This window comes from Talpa occidentalis, unplaced genomic scaffold, assembly GCF_014898055.3.
Source record: "Talpa occidentalis isolate TD23 unplaced genomic scaffold, MPIMG_talOcc4v2.1 talOcc4.2, whole genome shotgun sequence".
NCBI classification, from domain to species: domain Eukaryota; kingdom Metazoa; phylum Chordata; class Mammalia; order Eulipotyphla; family Talpidae; genus Talpa; species Talpa occidentalis.
Window position 1 is genome coordinate 130,525,257 of NW_023602073.1, and position 20,910 is coordinate 130,546,166.

Below are 20,910 nucleotides of genomic sequence, written 5' to 3' on the forward strand. Positions count from 1 at the left end.
ATTTTAATCCAGATGAATTCAAGAATATCAAATATTCTATACTGGATTTTTTTCAGTTAGATTCATTAAGGATAAAAAGTCTTAGAATAAAGTTTTTTTCTACCAAGGCACAGATTTCATTTAATTTGGATAACAAACCTGCTTTGGCCTTCTTTTTCTTCTTGGGGGGTTTGGATTTTGTGTCTTCTTTGATGCTATCTTCTACATTTTGTAACATTGAATTTATTTCATCATTTTGATGAGAATCAGAAATAACAATTCCGGGTGCAGACTCCTTTTTTTGCTCATTTTCAACTGTGTCATCAGACTTGGTCAATGTACTAAAAATACAACCACAAAGTACAAACCAGCACAAATAAATTATTATTATCATTCGTGGTAAAACAAAGGGAACAGTTAATAAAGGAAAGGACCATCTAAAATCAGCATTATCTCTTTCTAAAAAATTTATTTTCTTATGTTACCTGTCAAATGGTTACCTGCTAAACTTAGTATTATGGATATTTTTTATACACAGTGATAGGTTATATATACATATCCTATGAGCTAAATTAAATTGAGCTGGAAATGTCAGCAAAAATTAAAATTGCAATTTATGAGCAGTGAATCTGCTTTTAAATAATAGTGATCAAAGCATCCTCATTCTACTTCCAAGTAAATGATTAATACATTTCTAAATTTATTCAAAAACAAAAAGGATGTTTTCAGATATTCAATTTTTGATTTCTAGGTAAAAATGAATTGCTTATGTTTTCCAATGTGCTGTGCCACTACATCCTTTCATAAAGATTTAAGAAAATTTCTTAAATTAAGAAAATTAAAATCGGTATCACATGAGCTGATAACTGTAGCAGTTCAAAAATATGAGTTGTAACTACGTGATTTGCATATCAAAGACATCTTTACAGACACATCACCCAAAGCAGTGATAGTGAAGGCAAAGATAAACAGCTGGGACTACATCAAATTAAAGAGCTTCTGCACAGCAAAAGAGACAATAACAAAAACAAAGAGAAACCCCACCAACTGGGAGAACATTTTTGCACACAACACTAATGATAAAGGACTGATCACAAAAATCTGCAAAGAGCTGATGAGACTCAGCAACAACAAAGAAAATAACCCAGTCAAAAAATGGGCAGAAGAGCTAAAAAGAAACTTCTCTGAAGAGGAAATGCAAATGGTCAACAGACATATGAAAAAATGTTCAACATCACTTGTAATCAGGGAAATGCAAATCAAAACTACCATGAGATACCATCTTACACCAGTGAGAATGGCACATATTAAAAAAACTAGCAACGGGGCCTCCCCGGTGGCGCAGCCGTTGAGCGCTGGGTTGTGAAGCTGCCCGCAGCCTCTGCAGCGCCAGTTCGATCCCTGGCTGCTTCCCGGCCACCGGAGGAGGGTCCCACATGGTGCGCAGAACTCTCCTGCCGCCCGCTGCTCCCCTCAGCAGTGTACTTCGGTCCTTCTGCCTGCTCTGCTCCCCGCTCTGGCTCTGGTGAATTCTCTCACCCTCCTATGCTTCTGACTGTACCCAGTGCTTGTATAAATAAATAAATAAATCTTTAAAAAAAAAATTGTTAAAAAAAAAAAAAAAAAAAACTAGCAACAACAAATGTTGGCGAGGTTGTGGAGAAAAAGGAACTCTTTTACACTGTTGGTGGGAGTGCAAACTGGTCCAACCACTATGGAGAGATGTGTGGAGATTTCTGGACCTACTAAACATAGAGCTTCCATATGATCCAGCAATTCCACTCCTAGGTATTTACCCAAAGGACACAGAAACATCAATTCCAAAGAGCACCTGCACCCCTATGTTTATAGCAGCACTATTTACAATAGCTAAGCTTTGGAAACAGCCCAAATGCCCAAAAATAGATGACTGGATCAAGAAGATGTGGTACATATATACCATGGAATATTACTCAGCATTCAAAAAAGATAAACACATGCAATTTGCAGCAACATGGATGGCGCTGGAAGGGATCATGCTCAGCGAAATAAGCCAAAAAGAAAAAGAAAAATACCGGATGGTCTCACTCATAGCAGGAATCTAGAAAACTTAAATAAGGGACCAGGAAAATGAATAACTATAAGAAAGTGAAAATCAAAATCAACAAAAAACTATGAACCAGAGACACTTTTTGGGGGTGGGGGGTGGGAGGGGAGGGATTGGGGTCAGAATGGGGCATTTGCAATTGTATGGGGGAATATAAAAATAAAATTTATTATTTAAAAAAAAAGAAAGAAATATGAGTTGTATAAACAGTCCCTGTTTATTTGTAATTTATCAATCTGTATTTAAATAATAAAAAATTGACTCCTAATATAGTCATATACACAGAGGTTGAAAAATATCATTATTTCAAATTAGTAATTTATGAAACCCATGCCATTTTATTACATTACCAAATATTAACATTGTGCATGTCACTGTCACACAGATGACATGGTTTTAGTCAAAATTCATGAACTAACCTTATTTAATAGTGGATATAACTTACTAGTTCATATAGACAGATAAGCAACCATTAGAAGAGGATTTAAAGAATTGTGTGGGCTCTGGTGACATTTATTATCTTCATGGAATCCTTCCCCTAACTATAGACTGTACCTAGTGATTAATTTCTAAAAGACAGAATATGACAAAAATAATGAAAGCCACTTCTAACATTGGGTTCTAAAAAGACAATGACTTTGGTCTTGCTCTCTCTTGGAGCCCTAACTCTGAGGAAGTCAAAAGCCAGGTGCCAGTCCATGTGGCAAAGAACTGATGTCTCTGGGCAAAAATTAGTCAGATGTGCCAAAGGCCACGAGTGTGCATAAAAGTGGATCAGCCAAATCTTCCAAGGCTTCATTACCTGGCAAATCCCCACCCCTCCCAGCCAGATCACATGACATCCTGCTTGAAGCCTATGAGAGATCCTGATTCAGAAGCACTCAGTTAAAACATACCCAGACTCATGATCCACAGAAACTGAACAAGTTTGTGTAGTTCTAAGCTTTTAAGTTCAGTGATAATTTTTAAGTATAGCAATAGATAACCAAAAAATATATTAACATGGCCCTGCAGCAACTCTATTTGGCCTCTCTTTGTTACCATGAGTTGTTTAGCCTTTGATAAGAAGGGAATTATTTTCATATGAGGACATTAGATAAAATTATCCCTGAACTGGGAATATCAAATACAAAATGTTCATTGCCTCAAGTTGTTTATTTAAATGTGGAATGCAGAAAAAGCTAATTATGGTAGCTAAGACATTCTCATTTCCCTAGGGCAGACATAAAAATATAATAACCAAAGTTCATCTTTTATATGCAAGCATATATGTCTAAGTAACATATGTGGGAAAAAGGCTAGAAGAACACAAAACTGTGGACTATGGATTAGTAGATTGTTAATGTTTTCTCCTTTGTGTCTGTATGGTCTAAAATGAGTGAATATATTTCTATAATAAGGAAACAAAAGTATACTCAGATATCCAAAAAGGCATTTGTGACTCAAAAAAAGGGATGTAATTAAGTTTATATTATTTAAAAAGCAGGTATAAGTGGGTAGTTAAGGGTAGAAATTCTGGAGCAAGAAAGCCAAGGTTTTGGCTCGGCTTCCTAGTTGATCTGTAACTTAAATCCTTGTGTTTCCTCATCTGCGAAAGAAGATAACATATCTCAAAGAGTTATCATAAGGATTAAATGAGTTAACACTCATATAGCATTTAACACATAGTAAGTTTCTACATAAAAGTTAGCTGTTGTTATTGTACTGGCAATGTGAACAAATGAAAGGCTAAGAATTTTCTGTCAAACTCCCAGTATCACTCAAAAGCTGAAAATAAATGTTTTTTTTAAGAGGGCACTGCATATTTATCAATATGAAGTACCTTGTTTCATCTTTAGATAGGACTGGAACTTTCTTTTTTTTCTTTTTCTTTTTTTCACTGCTCAGTTTGTCATCATGCAATGAAGTATCTGAAGGTAAGAAAGTCAACTGCTCTTTGAGTTTCTTCCTTATTTTCATCTTAATCTCCTTTGCCATTTCTTCAGCCACTTGGACCTGGTACATTTGCATTAGTTCATCTTCTTCTTCATCTAAATTTTGATGTTCTCTTTCTTCATCTGCCTTCTCAATTTTCTGATGAACAACCGTTGGTGGTGCCTTTTTTTGTGCTTTCTGAGGAGTGGAACCCAGCTTCTTCTCAGGAGCCTCTAGGTCCATCTCCTGTGCAGTCACCTGGCGCGCTGTTTTGATAACCTTCCTGTGCTCCATTTCCTGCTTGTCTTCCTCTACACTACCATCATCATCTGCATTTTCAGTTGTTGACTGCAGATTCCTGGATTTGTTTTTAGTGACCCCCATGTTCTTTGGATTATTAGTGCTAGTAGCACTTACTTCATCACTTTCAATTTCTCTAATATTCTGAAGATTGCTTCTTACAGTGTCAAGCTAGATAGAAAACACAATGATAGTTTCAGCTAAGCAGAGTTTGGTTATAAAGAGCATACCAATTAGTGTCATACTGGGAAGATTATCACATTTCTTACTTGAACACAGTGATTCTAGAGCATCCAAAGAATACTTTCCCACTTCATTCTCCCAGCATTACATTAGCAATTTCTGGCAGTAAATTCAGATTAAATGAGTAAATTAAGTAGTAATTTAATCTGAAATGCTACTTTCCTTTGGCAGAATGATCTACACTCTGATTAAGAAATATCTGACAAACTGGTAACAGAGCCACTGAGTATAAAACATTTATTTCCCTAATAAAAAATATACTCATTATTTATCTTGCTTTAAAATAATTTCCAAAACCAAAAGTCTATACATAGCCTGAGGATTACCCTGCAATTAATTAGTCTACATGTATCACTAAAAATGGCATTAAATACTATCAAGTTAAATCAAATGACAGACTAAGCACACACCTTACCTTTGATTCCCAATTGAAATTATTTAAAATGAGGGATATTTTTAATTAAAAAAAATCACCTGTGTCATATATTTCAAGTGGGTTTCCAATAGTTTATTTAGTGATCTGATAATCTCCACCTTCTAATGGATTTGTAGGAGCATTTATATTTAAAGTGATTCTTGATATAGCTAGGTTCTGCTATACCACTGTGTTGCTTGCTTTCTATTTGTCCAATCTGTTCTTTCCTTTTTCTGCTTTTCCCATATTTTATTGTGGCACTGGTTTTTTAGCTTTCAACTTTTTTATAGTAATTGCTCTAAGTTTTACAGTATATTCCTTTAACTTATCACCACCTATCACCAAATAATGCCACTTTACTTATATTTTAAAGAGTTTACAAAAGTGTATTTTTATTTATTTTCTCCTACACTTTGTGTTATAGTGTCAGACTTCTACATATATTATAAATCCTTCAGTAACCATTGTTATCATTCTCGCTTTTCAACCCCTTGAGAACTGACTAAAGAACTGAAACACCAGGGGAGGAGGGACTGAGAAGAAGTAATAAAGAGGGGAGGAAGCACAATGGACTATGGTGGTACACTATGGATGATTTGGTAGTGACTGCACTATGGTGGTAACACCTGACAGAGGTATCCAAATATTACCTCAATTAAAAATTAAATTTTTAAAAAGTTAAATTATAAAGAGAATTTTTTAAATGAGGAAAACCCTCCTATATCACAGTTACTATTTGCTATGTACTTCTCTCGTTTTTGTAAATTCAAATTTCCACTGGGAATTATTTTACTTTAAAAAAAAAAAAACTTTCTTACACTGCAAGCCTACGAATAATGAGTTCTCTGAGATTTTGTTCACATCAAAAAACTTATTTCACCTTCATTTTTGAGAGACTTATCTTCTGGATGTAGAATTCTAGGTGGACAATTTTTTCTTTTAATATTTTGGCCCAATGTCTTTTAGTTGAAATAGTTTTGACATTTTCTGTTCTGTATAAAATGTCTTTATTTTCTCGGGCTGCTTTTAAGATTTACATTTTATTCCTGGCTTTCAGCAATTTAAGTATGAAATATCTTGGTATAATTTTATTCACCTTTTTTTCTCTTTATTTTTGAGTTCTTGGACCTGTGGGTTTTTGTAAAATCCAAAAACATTTTATCACTTCTTCAACTACATTTTCTGTCTCTACCTCTTGCTCAAACTCCAAGTACACGTGTATAAATAAGTTAAAATGCTCAAGACGGTCCTACAGGTCACCGATGTTCTGTTCCACTACTTTCCACCCCCAGAGTTTCAGTGGCATGCTGATAAACAAATGCTCCAGACAGGGTAGAGCATAATGAAAAAAGTCCTCATGTCTAGGGCTGATGATCTCCATGACTTAAGTATGAACAATTTTAAGCTACCAATACCTTAACAATCAATTTACAAAGTTGCCTAATATTTAATCAATAGCTCTTGTCACTCAGCATAGGCTACTCAATTCAGATCATTTATGTTATTTCTTCAAGTTTTTTTTATTCTGCAGTGCCCAATATGATGATAATCTCCTTTAGTCTATTTATAATTTCAAGTACTATATTATTTCAATCATTAGATCTGTTTTTAATCTCCTATTACTTTTCTAGAACTTTTTCTCCTTTGATTATGGGTCATTTCAGTTTCCTTTTCTTAAATCCCTGGTAATATTTGATCAGATGCCAGAAATTTTACATCATTGCCTAGATTTTGTTGGGACTCTTTTAAATACTACTGGGCTTTTCTCTCACAACAGTTAACTCACTTTTAATAAGTCTGATCCACTAAAAAGTTCTTTATTTACTCATCCCAAGACAACCAGGGTCTTAAACTTGTTCTAACAGAGCCGAGATAATTCAACTTTAATTACAAGTCAGCATTTATAGAAGTGAATGAATACCTAAGTTAACTAAAGCTAGAGAATCTAGAAGACTTTCCACATTTTAAAATAAATTTGATATACAAAACAAAAAAATTCTAGACACTATCATTCATAAAAGATAACACCATCACAAGAGTTATAAGGATAAAATGAGACACAAAATCATGGAGTAAAATCAAAATGAAATAAAATAGTCAGATGATAATGAACAAAACATGATTTAAACGTCTACCTTTAAAAAGCAAATATTCAGATGCAACTTCAAAATTAGTAACAGCTAAAACCTAATTGTTTCCTCTCTTCTTAGCACTTGTAAGCATTTATTCTTACTACTGCTGAGTATCAAGCCACTCCAGACTTAATGGTATCAAATAGTTCATTATGCTCAAAACCCAATACATTCTTATTTTTCATGCTTCTCTTAAACACAGTTCCTGATACTTTGATTTCACACTCCATCACTTCAGTCTTCACTTGCCATTATTACGTACTTTCCATTCATCACATTTATCTGCCAAAAACTCAATAAACTTATCAAAACTCCAGCACTGTTCAAATTAAGTGATCTTCATCTCCATAACTATAACCAAGATGTTGAAAACTGGTGAAAAACAACACCACTTCAAAAGCTGGTGCTGTCTCAATTATCTGGTTTACAAACTCTACCGAGATTTCAAATCAAGTAGGTGATTCTCTTCTGTGCATATTGTGCTCATTTGTACTCTCTTACCTTCTTCACACTGGCTACATTTCAAATTTTCTTTACTCACCTGTAACATCTAATGTCATTTCCTGCCTATTCTCACAGATATAAGTTCTCACATGGAAAGTTGGAACTTTCTGCTATCAAGTCTACAAGTTTCCATGCACCCAAAATGATCTTCCTTCTCTTCATAATGAACAGTGGGTCTTTTCTACTTGCGTTCTAGAAAACTCTCCTCTCCCCAGATCATCAATCTCCCCACTATCTAGTCTGTTACCAGTGTTTAAATACCAAGCATTTAAACGCTTGAATTCAATCAATATCATCTTGATAATACTCCTTTTCACAACCAAAATCCCTGAAAGAGTTGTCTATATTTGCTTTACTATTTCACCCTTCTACTAGCATTGTATTGAAAAGCCTGCTCTCTATCCTACAACTAAACAATATTCAAATATCTACCTGGTAAACAAAAGTATCACTTCTGTGTTCCAATCTGAATCTCTTTTAAAGTGTTTCTATATTTTATCAGTCATTGTTATTTTCTCGTGTGATTGGTTTTATTTTTCATGCCTTTTGCTCATTTAGTGATTATGCATCCTAATGTTTATGGCCTTTATTTATACTATTTCTTCACATGCAATGACAGAAATTACTCAATAATGTTATCCCGAACTTATTCATAAGGCTATCCCTAGGATAATAATTGTAAAACTCAAAGACGTTCCATCTGACTCAAAAATATTTATGTCCAATAAAAATTAGCAATTAATTTTAGCTATTGGTAAAAATATTAACTTTGTGACTTATCACAGTGATAACATACAATTGGAAAACAGTAGTTTGAAATTGCCATTATTATACACTTTCTTCTTATGGCTTTTTCCAAGCTCCATTTCCTTATCTCAGTCTCCTCTTTATTCAACCTCAGCCTATTCTGTACATAGCACCCCCTGTTCTTGTTCTGAAGAGATATGATCTCTTCATATCTTATTAGAAGAGGTCCTGTTGGGCTGTGGCTAAGAGAGGGCATTATGCAGTAAGATTGCTAAAGTTTGTGTCTTGGTTCCACCACCATGCAACTTTGGGCAAGTTACTTAAACTTTCCTCAGTTTTCTCATTTATAATAAATAGAGATTATGTCTCATAACTTTTGCTGTCTGTATTAAAAATGAGTGCATATATAAAATGTTTACAAGAATGTTTGAAAGAAAGCACTCAGTTATCTAATAAATGAAAGCAGGTATTTCTTCTCTATTTCCTAAAGCATTTCAAAGAAGTTTTTTTGTATCTAAATGCTCCAGAAATACTCCTCTTCTTTTAAACTGAAAAGTTTCTTCCTACTTTTTTTCTTAGTGTATGCATAATCTCTGAATGAAAAGAAACCTTGAGTGGAATGGTATTTGCCAAGAGTTTGAAAAGATTATGCTAAGTGACCTCATTTTTGTGACACATTTATGTGTCCCAATATACAAACTGGACCTTATGGAATTGTACATAACTTCTCCCCATTTCATGGTTATCCATTTCATTTAGCACTCCTGGGTTATTTACTGCATTTTATTCACTCTCACTAATCTTAGTTTTAAAACTGTGAGAAAAAATGAGTTTTTCCTTTGAACAAGTTCATAAAATACCTGCATATAATTGCTTCCAACGTTCTTTTTGCTTTTGCCCAACATAGACCACCTCTTCTGACAGAAAGGCATATACCAATGTGCAATGTTTCATCCTCCACTTGCACTGACCCTACTGCACTGCAAGAGAGAGCCACCAGAAACAGCTCATCTGTCTAGGGTAATACAGGCATACGAATTGGCCCAACTGTATCAGTAGTCCTAAACTGGGGTGAGGTACTACAATGGTGTACTGTGTACCTCTCACAAAGTGTGCAGCTAAATTCTGACCAATGTTAGAACTTATTTTTGTCTCCATTTAGAATATATATTACTACATTGATAGCTCCTAGAAAAAAAAATTAAAATGAACAGGTCACTTTATAGAACACAGAATGGGGTAAAAATTCTAGATGCACAATTTAAGATGTATACAATTCATCATAAAACACTGTCAAGAACCACTATGATCAATCATCAGAATATACAAGAGTTATGTGTGCTTGTACAAGAACACAAGAGATGAGGATCATAGGAAATAAAGGTGCAACTGAAATACTGAGGTACTTTTGAAGAATGAACAATGCATTAACTATGGATGCTACTAAAGACTCTATAAAACTCCAGCAATTAGGTTGTAGTCAATTGTTGATTGCTTAGTATAGCCTGAGTTCTGTATTTTCAGTGATCAAAAGTTTATATATGTGTTCAAAAGTTCTCTCAATTAAAAGCATACCTCAAGTACAAAAGGCAAATTATTACCTTAAGGTTCCACTGATTTCTCCAGATTCTGGGCAGCGTCACAAGAATAAGTCCAAATAAAGATAAGCCACTGAATATCTATCTGGAATAAGATATTGCCTCCTAAGTTCGCAACTCAATTCTGCGTTAAGAATATTGATTTTCTTTAAAAATGTGTAATAAGACTAGTTTTGAGTTTCCCCTTACCTGTAGACACTCTTGACTGTTTGTCTGTTACTCAGTACTCGAGACTAAACTCAATATTCCAAAAGTGATGCTGACTAATGCTAGTTTTATGATGTTTGATTGACCATGACATAAATTTCCTGATATTAATATGCAAGGTTCCTTAGAGTTTTAGTATGAAAGCCACAATTTAATGCAGACAATTTTATGTTCCCATTATAAATTATCAATTACTCACAGATATTTTTTCTCCAGATTTAACAATTTTTTTCTTCAGCTTTTTTTTTTCACGTATGAGGTCATTGTGGGTTTTAAGTAATTCTTCAAAGCGAACTTTGGTTTTCAGTTTGGCTTCACTCTCAACTATAAATGATAAAGACTCATGTCATTTTCTATACAACTCTATTATACACACATCTGCATTATTAACAGTCTTATAAACACTTGCATGAGTTTTCCAGCTGCACTTGAACAATTTACCAATCCTTTGTTTAAAAACTTTGCTTTTGAGGGCCTCCCCAGTGGCGCAGCGGTTGGGCGCTGGGTTAGGAAGCTGCCCGCAGCCTCTACAGTGCCGGTTTGATCCCCAGCTGCCAGGCAAGGGTCCCACATGGCGCGCAGACCTCTCCTGCCATGCCCGCTGCTCCCCTCAGCAGTATACTTCATCAGTCTGCCTGCTCTGCTCTCCCCTCTGGCTCTGGTGAATTCTCTCACCCTCCCGTGCCTCCGACTGTGCCCAGTGCTTGTATAAATAAATAAATAAATCTTTAAAAAAAAAAACAAAAAACACAGAAAATTAAAAAAAAAAAAAAAACTTTGCTTTTAAATTTAGCGACTCATCACCTGTACCTCTCTTACTTTTTGGCCTCCTTTCTTAAAAATTCCCTTGCTAAGATAACTTTTTATTTATGATGAACATTAGCTTCACCCACTGTTAATTATGTGGTCTTAAACAAGTTATTTTACATCTCTAAATTTGATCTTCATTATCTGTAAAAATACAATAGTTCTATGTCAAAGATCATCCTGCACAAAAAATGCCAATACTTGCTCACACAATTATGGACATTGAGTAAATATTAATGATTGCAAGTTTTTTTTTCTCTTTAAAACATAAATCAGATCATGTCATTCCCTTACTTAAGACTCTACAAGTTTCCCATTTCACTTAGTACAAATCAAACAAGTTCTTTGCAGGTTCTATGGAGATCTTGCTGTGCCTGCCTAATTCCCTAGATTCAAATCAAGACAAAATCCTTTCCCAGTGAAAGCATTTTTAGCTGGCACAAAATTCCTCTAACTCCTTACCTTGCTGGTGTTAAGCTGCCTGTTATATACTGCTTCTAAACTTCCTGTAAACCTCATCTAAATTTCCCTGGTTCCCACATAGAAGACTGTTCTTTCCTTTTAAGCACTACAGTTGAAATTGCAATTGTGACTCTGCAAATAAACTGTGTCTCCTCCTATTCTGTATAGTTCATAACTATCTACTATCATAAATCTAGCACTGATTAAGTCCTCAATAAACATTTAAATAAATAAATGCTGAATGAATGAATGAATGAATGAATGCCCCAGGGCAGGTATTGACAAAATGCAAGTCAGTCACCTATTTACTGAAAGTTTTATTCAAAGAAAAACATGCCCAATTCATTTAAGAATTGTTATGGCTACTTTCATGCTTCCAAGGCAGAATTTAGTATGTGTAGCGAGACCAAATCTAAACTATTACCTAAAGTTTGCCCTTTAGGAAGAAGCTACTGACACTTTCTCTAGAATTAAGCATCCATTCTGATGATGGTCTACAAACTAAACATATGCTGCAATTATTATTTACCAAACTGCTATCTGCTGAATACATACTAACAATAGTCACCAATATCAAATAGAAAATTGAATACCAAATTATTAAATATCTCTAGATGTATTGTTTAGTCAGTGGTATCTGTTACATTAATTAATTGGTTCAAGAGCCCCTTAAAATAACCCAGACTTTAAATAAAAAATACTTTATATGAAGAAATTTCTCAAAAGTCTTACCAGTGGGCATAGCTTAGGTTTATGAAAAGCATTAAGTTATAATGTAAAGCAATGACTCAACCAGGATCCTGTCAAAACAAAGAGAATTTATAATAGGTAACTTCCAAATAGAAATGATAAAGTATTCTTCATGCAAGAATTTATCATTGTCCATTACATCATCTTTATGTCAATAAAGATCCCTTACTCCAATCTTGTGCAAATGACTTGAATACATGTGAACCAGTTTAGATACAAAATAAGGTAGAGCACATAGGAACATATTTGAATATAATACATATGTGAAACAACTAACTTTTTTAAAGGAAACAAATCTAACTTGGTACATAAATACATTTTTAAAAGTGTTTCAGGTGTTTGGTAAGTTACCTATGTCAATTATTATAACATTAAAAGCACATGATTAGGTAAACTACACATTCACAATATTTACTTTAGTAATTTAAAGTTTAATAGTTAATGCACAAATTTTAGTAATTTAATAGTACCTAATTTAATGCACAATTAATGTGTTAATATCACTTCATGATAACACAGCAAGTACATTACAGAAATAAGCATGTGTAGATGTTAAAGAGTATACTACACGGCCTCCCCGGTGGCACAGCGGTTGAGCGCTGGGCTGCGAAGCTGCCCGCAGCCTCTGCAGCGCCAGTTAATCCCCAAGGGTCCCACATGGCGCGCAGACCTCTCCTGCCATGCCCGCTGCTCCCCTCAGCAGTGTATTTTGTCTGCCTGCCTGTTCTGCTCTCCGCTCTGGCTCTGGTGGATTCTCTCACCCTCCCGTGCTTCTCAATGTACCCAGTGCTTGTATAAATAAATAAATCTTTTTTTAAAAAAATTAAAAAAAAGAGTACTACAGCAAATACATCAACAAATGAATGACAAATATTTGATGAGTACTATCATTAGCAAAAATTACGGTTAGACTTAAAATGACAACCCTGACCCTTATATGCCATTATTTTAAAGCGTCTCCCTTGCAAACCCCTTTACAGGAGCTGCTAAGAGGAAAATTAACTACATAACATTTCACCTCATTTTACTTTTTCCCTGATCCCTTGACTACCAGTCAGTATATGCCTGAAGGCCAAAGGGAGAAAAATCAGAGGCCAGGACAATTCACTCACTCCTTAGTCAAATTTTACAGCAGGGGGGAAACGAAAAAAAAACCCTGCATACATAATTTAATCACTAAATAAGCAAGAGTCTAAATAAACAATAGTCTAAATATAGTTTTAAAAGGCATTTAAATTGCTTTCAAATGTTGTTTGTAACCATTTCTCTAAGTCCACTTAAGCTATCTTCTTTCTGAAAGGCAAAGAAGTAACAGCAATAGCTAATGCAACAGGTGACAGACAAGTTATCATCCCTGACCCAATAAAGGAAAAGCCAAACTCATCAGTAAGTAAATGTTTTCACAATAATGCTGAAACGCACACAACCATTTGATAAGGATTCTTACATGGCATACATTTTCTCCTGTTTTTATACCTACGGAACTCTTCTTATTAATGTAACTGTTCTTACAAACGTTAACACATCGATCACCTTTTCTCGAATGTATTAAGAAGGCATTTCACAGGTTCAAGATTCAGCACCAGGTTGACAGCCTACAAGGGAATAAGAGCACTTAGGACGCAACTGATTTAAAGAGTTTAAAGCAGAATCTGGAGCAGGGACGGCAGAGATTGCCTTCACTTTTCAGGACACCAGGCCAAACACTGGAGACCAGAAGCCACAGCGAGGAGCGGAAAAGTACGCAAAGGCACCGCTCAAAAATCACATCCCCGCCCTCGGGGGAGCTCGGCCGGGGCGCCCTGCGGCCCCCACTCCCTCCGATCCAAGAGCCCCCCTAGTCCCCGAACCCCCCGAGGACCAGGGCTGGCCGACCGCCCCCGCCCGGGCTCCCGCCCGAGAGCGCCTCCACACGACTCACGGAGAGAAGCGCGCAGAGCAGCCTCCGGCCCGTCCCTCCGCGGCCGGCCCCGGGTGGGTCCACGCGGCTGCCGCGGCCGATCGGGCCCGGCAGGGAGGGAGTCGGCCGAGCTGCCACGCCAGCCCCCAGCGACCCAGGCTGCTGGAGACAGCCGGGGCCGCAGCGCCGGTCGCGCACAGCCCGTGACGTCAGCGCCTGCCTACGCCGCGGTTCCCATGACAACCGAGGCGGCCGCGCTCCCGACCTGGCCCGAGGCCCAGTCCCGGCGCCTCCCCGCGGTCCCGCCCCGCCCCGCCCGCCCCCGCCCCGAGGGCTGCGGTGCGCGCGCTCCCGCCGCGGGCTCGCGGCCGGCGGCCGGGCACGCGCTCCGGGGCCACGCGCCCGGCTCCTCGAGCCCGCGCGGAAAGCGCGAGGCCCATGGTGGTCGAGGAGGGTGGGGACCCCGGGAATAGGCTGCCGCTCATCGAAGCGTGAGCCCCCCACTGCAGGCACCCGCGAAAAAGGCAATTTGTGTGTCACAGCGGCAGCCAGCACTGGGGTCGGGGTGGGGGGGGGAACTGGAGGGTCAGAGCCAGGCGGGGGGCTGTTGTGGGACCCGCCTGGGCTAGGAAACATGAAGGAAGCAAAGATACAGGTTCTCCGGCCCCGCCATCGCGTGCCTACAAAATGAAACATCCTTTTAAGCATGGCCCCCGAAGAGTTAGTTGTACTGGAGACCACATCTGAAGGCAAAAGAAAGTTAGCCGCAATTCGTCCGGCGCTGAGTTCTCTCTGTGTGTGTTTAAAGCAGAGCAACAAACAGAAAATCGCTGTCTTTTCTCAACACCCAGCAACCGCCCCCCGCCCCCCCCCCAAGCCCCGTCCCCTCAGCCGCGCGCTCATGTCTGCCGCCGGCGCCATCTTTGTGTCCGCGGGAGGGAAATACCCGCGGATGACTCGTCGAGGCCGCGGTCTGAGCGGCTGTAGTCACGCACCAGGACCTGTTGCCTCCTTTGTACCGTGAAAGTGTTTTGCCTATTTCTTTGCATAGCTTCTCCATTCCCATGGGCATCACTACATCTCAAAATGTGTCTCCAAATCCAATGAAAAGGCATTGAAATTTTTTACCAACCCATTGAGTCCCAAACACTCTGTTTTTAACACAGCCAGTGGATATAACCGACCCAGCCCAACTCGATGCCTAATACCAGTCTTCGTTTCTTCTCGTGGGGTTTATTGTGAGAGTACTTTTTACCATTTCTCTCACTCTCACTTGGACCCTTGAATTCTGGTACCAGAATAATCTCACTAAAATATGTGGATCTGATAAGGCCACTCTTGTCCTGAAACTTCTTCAAAGATGATCTGTAGGAGACAATCTCATTATTTTGCTTAGAATACAGCATTCCATTTCCCTGACTGTTCTCTCATGGCCTCTTTCATTTTTATGCCTCAACTGTATTGAGTTAGATGCACCATACAAAATAATTCATAACTTTGTATGCTTCAGTTCTTGCACATCTTGTCCTCTCCCTTGGCCCCCAAATCCTTCCCTTATAATGTCTGACTCCTGTACGTTTCATTCCAAAATGTCTATCCTTTGAATTGTAACCAGTTTTACTAACTCCTTAAAAAATTCCTACTATACCTTTTTATGCTTTGGAAATTTTCTATAAATCATATTTTAGTCATTTGCATTGGTTCTAATTTTCTAATGCCAGCATCTATTGCAGTATCTACCAAGTAGTTGGTTTTCATGAATATTTGTTGAATGTTCGTGACACTAACAACAGATGATATACATAGAGCTCCTTCTAGAAGCTATGTGTTGTATGCTTCTTCCTAACAGAGAAGAGAGTTACAAATGAGAAAGAAGGAATTTCAGGATGATGCTTAAGGTGATACTGAATTGGAAGTATCTTATTATGAACTCACAGTTTTCAATATATATGTAAATAGAGAGAGAAATATAGATAAATGTCTGCCTGTATCTCTTCCTATCTATCTGTCTGTCTATCGATTGATCCATCTTCCCTAACTCTCTCTGCTACAAATCTTAGGGTAATGATTCCTTAAAAGTAATAAGCACATAGCATCTAGATCTTGGTTTCTAAACAAGATAGATAAAGAATGCAATAATTGAACTAAAAAATATAATAAGAGGCTCAACAATAAACTCAATGAGGCTAAGAAAAATAACAGAAACATTTCTAGAAGATAGGATAGTGAAAAGCATCCAGAAAAACCAGCAAAAAACATAGAGAATTAACAAAGATGAAGAAAACATAAGATCCTTATGGGACAGCATCGAGGACAATATTGTATCATAGTGGTTCCAGAAGAAGAGAATGGACCAGAAAATCTGCTTGAAGAAATAATTGCTGAGAAATTCCCCAAACAAGGGAAGGCATCCAGATCTAGGAAGGTCAAAAAGTTCCAAGCAAAATAAACCCAGGCATACCCCAAAACCCCCTGTGCTTTTACTTGTATTTCTATGATCGCAAGAGACTATGAGTCTTTTTTTCTTGTGCCTGTTGGCCATCTGTATGTAAATAGACACATTTTCAAAAAGGACATCTAAATCACCAACTAGCACATGAAAAAAATGTTTATCATCTCTTACGATCAGGGAAATGCAGATAAAAACCAGAATTAAAAAAAAAAAACAGAATGAGATGCCACGTCACACCTGTGAGAATGATCAATATGAAAAAGATCAGAAACAATTGTTGGTGAAGGTGTGGAGGAAAGGAATCCTCATATACTGTTGGTTGGTTGAAATTTAGCCCAACCTTTAGGGAAAATAGTATAGAGGTTTGTCAAAGCATACATAAATCTACCGTATGATCTAACAATCCTTCTCCGAGGCTTCTACCCAAGGAATGCAAAAACGTTACTTCCAAGAGATATGTGAACTCCTATATCCATTGCAAGACTATTTACAACAACCAAGGTGTAAAAACAATCTTAAGTACCCAAGGATAGATGAGTGAATAATAATTTTTTAAAAATGGTGTTATAAATACACAATTAAATACTACTTAGCTACTTAGGGAAAAAAAGATGAAATCTTGCCATTTTGATGACATGGATAGAACATTTATACTAAGTAAAATACACTACCAAATGTCAAAAGGATAAAGAAAATAATAACTTCACTCATATATGGAATATGGAGAAAGAAAGCAAATCAACAGAAAAAAGCAAATCAAAGCCTTGACATTTGATGGCAGATCTGACTCTATTAGAAGGTGTCAATGGAGGGGATGGGGTAGGCTTTTGGGGGGTTTGTGGTGGGTATGATGTGCTAACATATATTTCTAGAAGTGTAATCTATACCCCTAAATCCTATAGACTGTTGTCAATGCAAATTAACTCAATAAACATAATTTTTTAAAAAGAATACTAGTGGTAAGTCCTGAAAATAGATTTAGTCTATTCACAAACATTTAATAAACAGTAAGCAGTGTCTTTATGATTTAAACATAACTATTGACATAAAATATATTTAATCTTATGTGCAGAATATCTATTAACCAATCAGAACAGATATTGACTTTCCTCCTTGTATCAGTTTACTAGACCTGCCAAAGTACCACAGACTGGTGCCATAAATAGAAATCTATTTTCTCACAATCCTGGAGGTTAGAAGTGCCAGGTTAAGGTGTCCTCACAATTAGTTTCTTCTATAGCCTCTTTCCTTGACACATAGATGCCTGCTTTCTCTGAGTCTTCATATGGTTGGATTCTCTCAGTATACCTGTCTATGCCGTAATTTCCTGTTACATCAGTAACAGTGTATTAGGAGGGCCCACTGTTACAACCTAATTTAAACTTCCCTCTTTAAAGGCCCTCTTCCTAAAGCAGTCACATTCTGAGGTACTGATACTAGGATTTCAACATACAACATTGGGGCCTGGATACAATTCAGCTCGAACACTGCTGGAGTAGGAAGCATAGGCAAAGCAGAACACAATGACGAGAACTTGTTTAAATTTTCCTTTAGGAAAAAGCATGTCTTAGGCAATCAGAGATTTTTCAATATGGGATTCATATTAGATAACAGGAATTTTATTAATTTTTTAATGGATGAAATGGTTTTGTGACTTACATGAGAATGTGACTTTCTAAAGTGCATAGAATAAAATGACACAATGTAAAAAAACAGGTGGGGGCAAGATAACACTTGAATATCTGAATTTTGATGTTTTAAAACTGGCCACTAGATATGTGGTACTTAGATCATTTTTCTTTGCTCATTTGGAAAATTTCATAATAAACAGTAAAAATAAAAGTAGGAAAACTCAGAGACAATATGAATAATACAGAATCATGCAAAAGGGGGAAAAAAACCAGCACAATCCAAAGAGAATTTTAATTAAATTTGTGAGCAAATTTTTGGGGTCTGTTTCCATGCATATTGTAATTTTGATCATATTGTACATAAGATGTTTATTGATGCTTTCTTAAATTAACATTATGTTATAATTTTATTTCTATGATATTATACTTGCTATATAAACATCATCAAAAATTCTTTGTTAACAATGTTTATGTGCTGATAGTAAAAATTCAAATATTCATGCAGATATTTATAATGTAAAAATTAAGTTCTACCATATGCTGATAATTGGCAGTAGAATTTTATGCACTTTTCCAGACTTCCTTTTATATATATATATACTAAATATACTAAATTATAAAACAGGTTGATACTATAGATGTTGTCTTTTGAATATTATTATCCTAGAACACACTGTAATGTCAGTAATATTCATCTATCATTCATTTTAATGGTTTCATACTATATCATCTATATTCCGGAATTTATTATAATTGAAATGCCAAATGATGATATGGAGGATTTTTTTTTAATTTTTTTTTTTAAAGATTCATTTATTTATTTATGCAAGCACTGGGTACAGTCAGAAGCACGGGAGGGTGAGAGAATTCACCAGAGCCAGAGCGGGGAGCAGAGCAGGCAGAAAGGACCGAAGTACACTGCTGAGGGGAGCAGCGGGCGGCAGGACAGGTCTGCGTGCCATGTGGGACCCTCACCCGGTGGCCGGGGCTCGAACCGGCATTGCAGAGGCTGCGGGTAGCTTCGCAACCCAGTGCTCAACTGCTGCACCAACGGGGAGGCCCAGAGGGTTTTTTTTTTTTTTTTTAATTAAGAGCTTTCATTTAAGTCTCTCATATTATTGTTAAATTTAGTCTTCAATATTTAAGATTTTTTGGAGTTATTTTGAATGCATAACTTCTGTTATATTTTCCAACTGACGACTGTCCATTTTCCTATTTTCCCTCCTTCTGGTTCACTTCTGTTTTCCTTCTAGTTCGCTCCTTGACTTTTTTTTTTTTTTTTTAAAGATTTATTTATTTATTTATTTATTTATTTATTTATTTATTTATTTATTTATTTATTTATTTATTTATACAAGCACTGGGTACAGTCAGAAGCGCGGGAGGGTGAGAGAATTCACCAGAGCCAGAGCGGGGAGCAGAGCAGGCAGAAGGACCGAAGCACACTGCTGAGGGGAGCAGCGGGCGGCAGGAGAGGTCTGCGCGCCATGTGGGACCCTCCTCCGGTGGCCAGGGAGCAGCCGGGGATCGAACCGGCGCTGAAGAGGCTGTGGGCAGCTATCGGAATATCTCAGAGCTAACTGTGTGGTCCTCTTCTTTACACATCTCTACAGTTACTTGGAGATTCCAGTCTCTATAGTTCAATAGTTGTACAGATTATTCCCAAAGGTATCTCCTCAGCCCATTCTCTCCAGAACTTCAGATTTACCCACCCAACTCCATACTAGATAACTCCACTTAGATGACTAATAGGCACTTAAAACTTACCTTCTCTCACACTGAACTCCTAATCTTCTGCTTCCTCAGACAACAACTTGAAACTTTCTCCATTTAATATAATGGCAACTACATTTTCCTGTAATTCAAGCCAAATCCAAAACATCTTGGAGTAATTCCTGACCTTTCTCCTTTTCTTACATTACATATTCAATCTATCACGTTACTATAGATTTGAATCAAAATCCCATGTAAGAGAGACTTTGTTTATAAACTCAGAGGGAAGATTTTTTTTCTTTATCAGAACTTTAGTCCCGACATTCAAGCCTCCTTGTCTCCCTTTATTGTTGTAGTCTTTTTAGGATCCCAATTTTATAGAAAGACCTTGGTTCTCATACTGAATGAGGTGTCAAAGCCTATGTTTTAGAAGGCCATTTAATTCTAGGACTACAGTAAATAGGTTGATCCCAGAGAGGGTACAGAAGGATCTTCTGGACCACAAACATAGCAGCCAGGTAGGTCTCATAAGGCAAGTGAAAGAAAGAGTAAGAAAGCAGAGGAACCCACTGATGTTATTGTAATGGAAATACAGTCAGTGAAGAGGGGACACTTCGCCTCATATATATCATTTGCTACCACTTATCTAAGTAGAAAACTAAGGTCCAGCCAGGTTCAGTAACTTGGCCAGCATCTCCCTGCTGGAACATCAGGGAGCCAGAAGAGGTTGCCTATCTATTTACGGGCAGACTGACATGGCCATATGTGTAAACTGTGTTGTAAAAATTCATTTATATTCAAATTCAAACATAATTCATGTCAATCATATTTTTCTAATTGGTAGGAGAAAAAAAGTCCAAATAAATGCCATTGTTATTTTATTTTCTCTAATTCCTTATAGTTTTGTCTCACAGTTAAAAAAAAAAAATTCTAGGACTACATTGCGGTTTCAGCAAAATGCCGCTGGTGTAAGAATACTTTCAGTCCTGGCTCAACACTCCTGTCTCAATTCTGTCTTCTCTTTGCACCCTTGAGAATTTTCTTTGCTTTTTGGTGTGAGCTCAACAATG

General features: G+C 37.1%; 1 protein-coding gene across 1 annotated transcript in view; it reads right to left on the reverse strand.

Moving 5' to 3' along the window:
• Positions 1 to 14,141, reverse strand: part of AHI1 (Abelson helper integration site 1) — a 164,623-nt gene extending 150,482 nt beyond the window's left edge. Inside the window, exons 1-6 of the mRNA XM_037520436.2 lie at positions 14,066 to 14,141; positions 13,678 to 13,739; positions 12,127 to 12,194; positions 10,325 to 10,449; positions 3,888 to 4,450; positions 139 to 320 (exon numbers count right to left, since the gene is read on the reverse strand). Coding sequence (XP_037376333.1) covers positions 139 to 320; positions 3,888 to 4,450; positions 10,325 to 10,449; positions 12,127 to 12,136 — 880 coding nt within the window. The 5' untranslated portion in view covers positions 12,137 to 12,194; positions 13,678 to 13,739; positions 14,066 to 14,141. The remainder of the gene's footprint in view (positions 1 to 138; positions 321 to 3,887; positions 4,451 to 10,324; positions 10,450 to 12,126; positions 12,195 to 13,677; positions 13,740 to 14,065) is intronic.
• Positions 14,142 to 20,910: the final 6,769 nt, after the last annotated feature.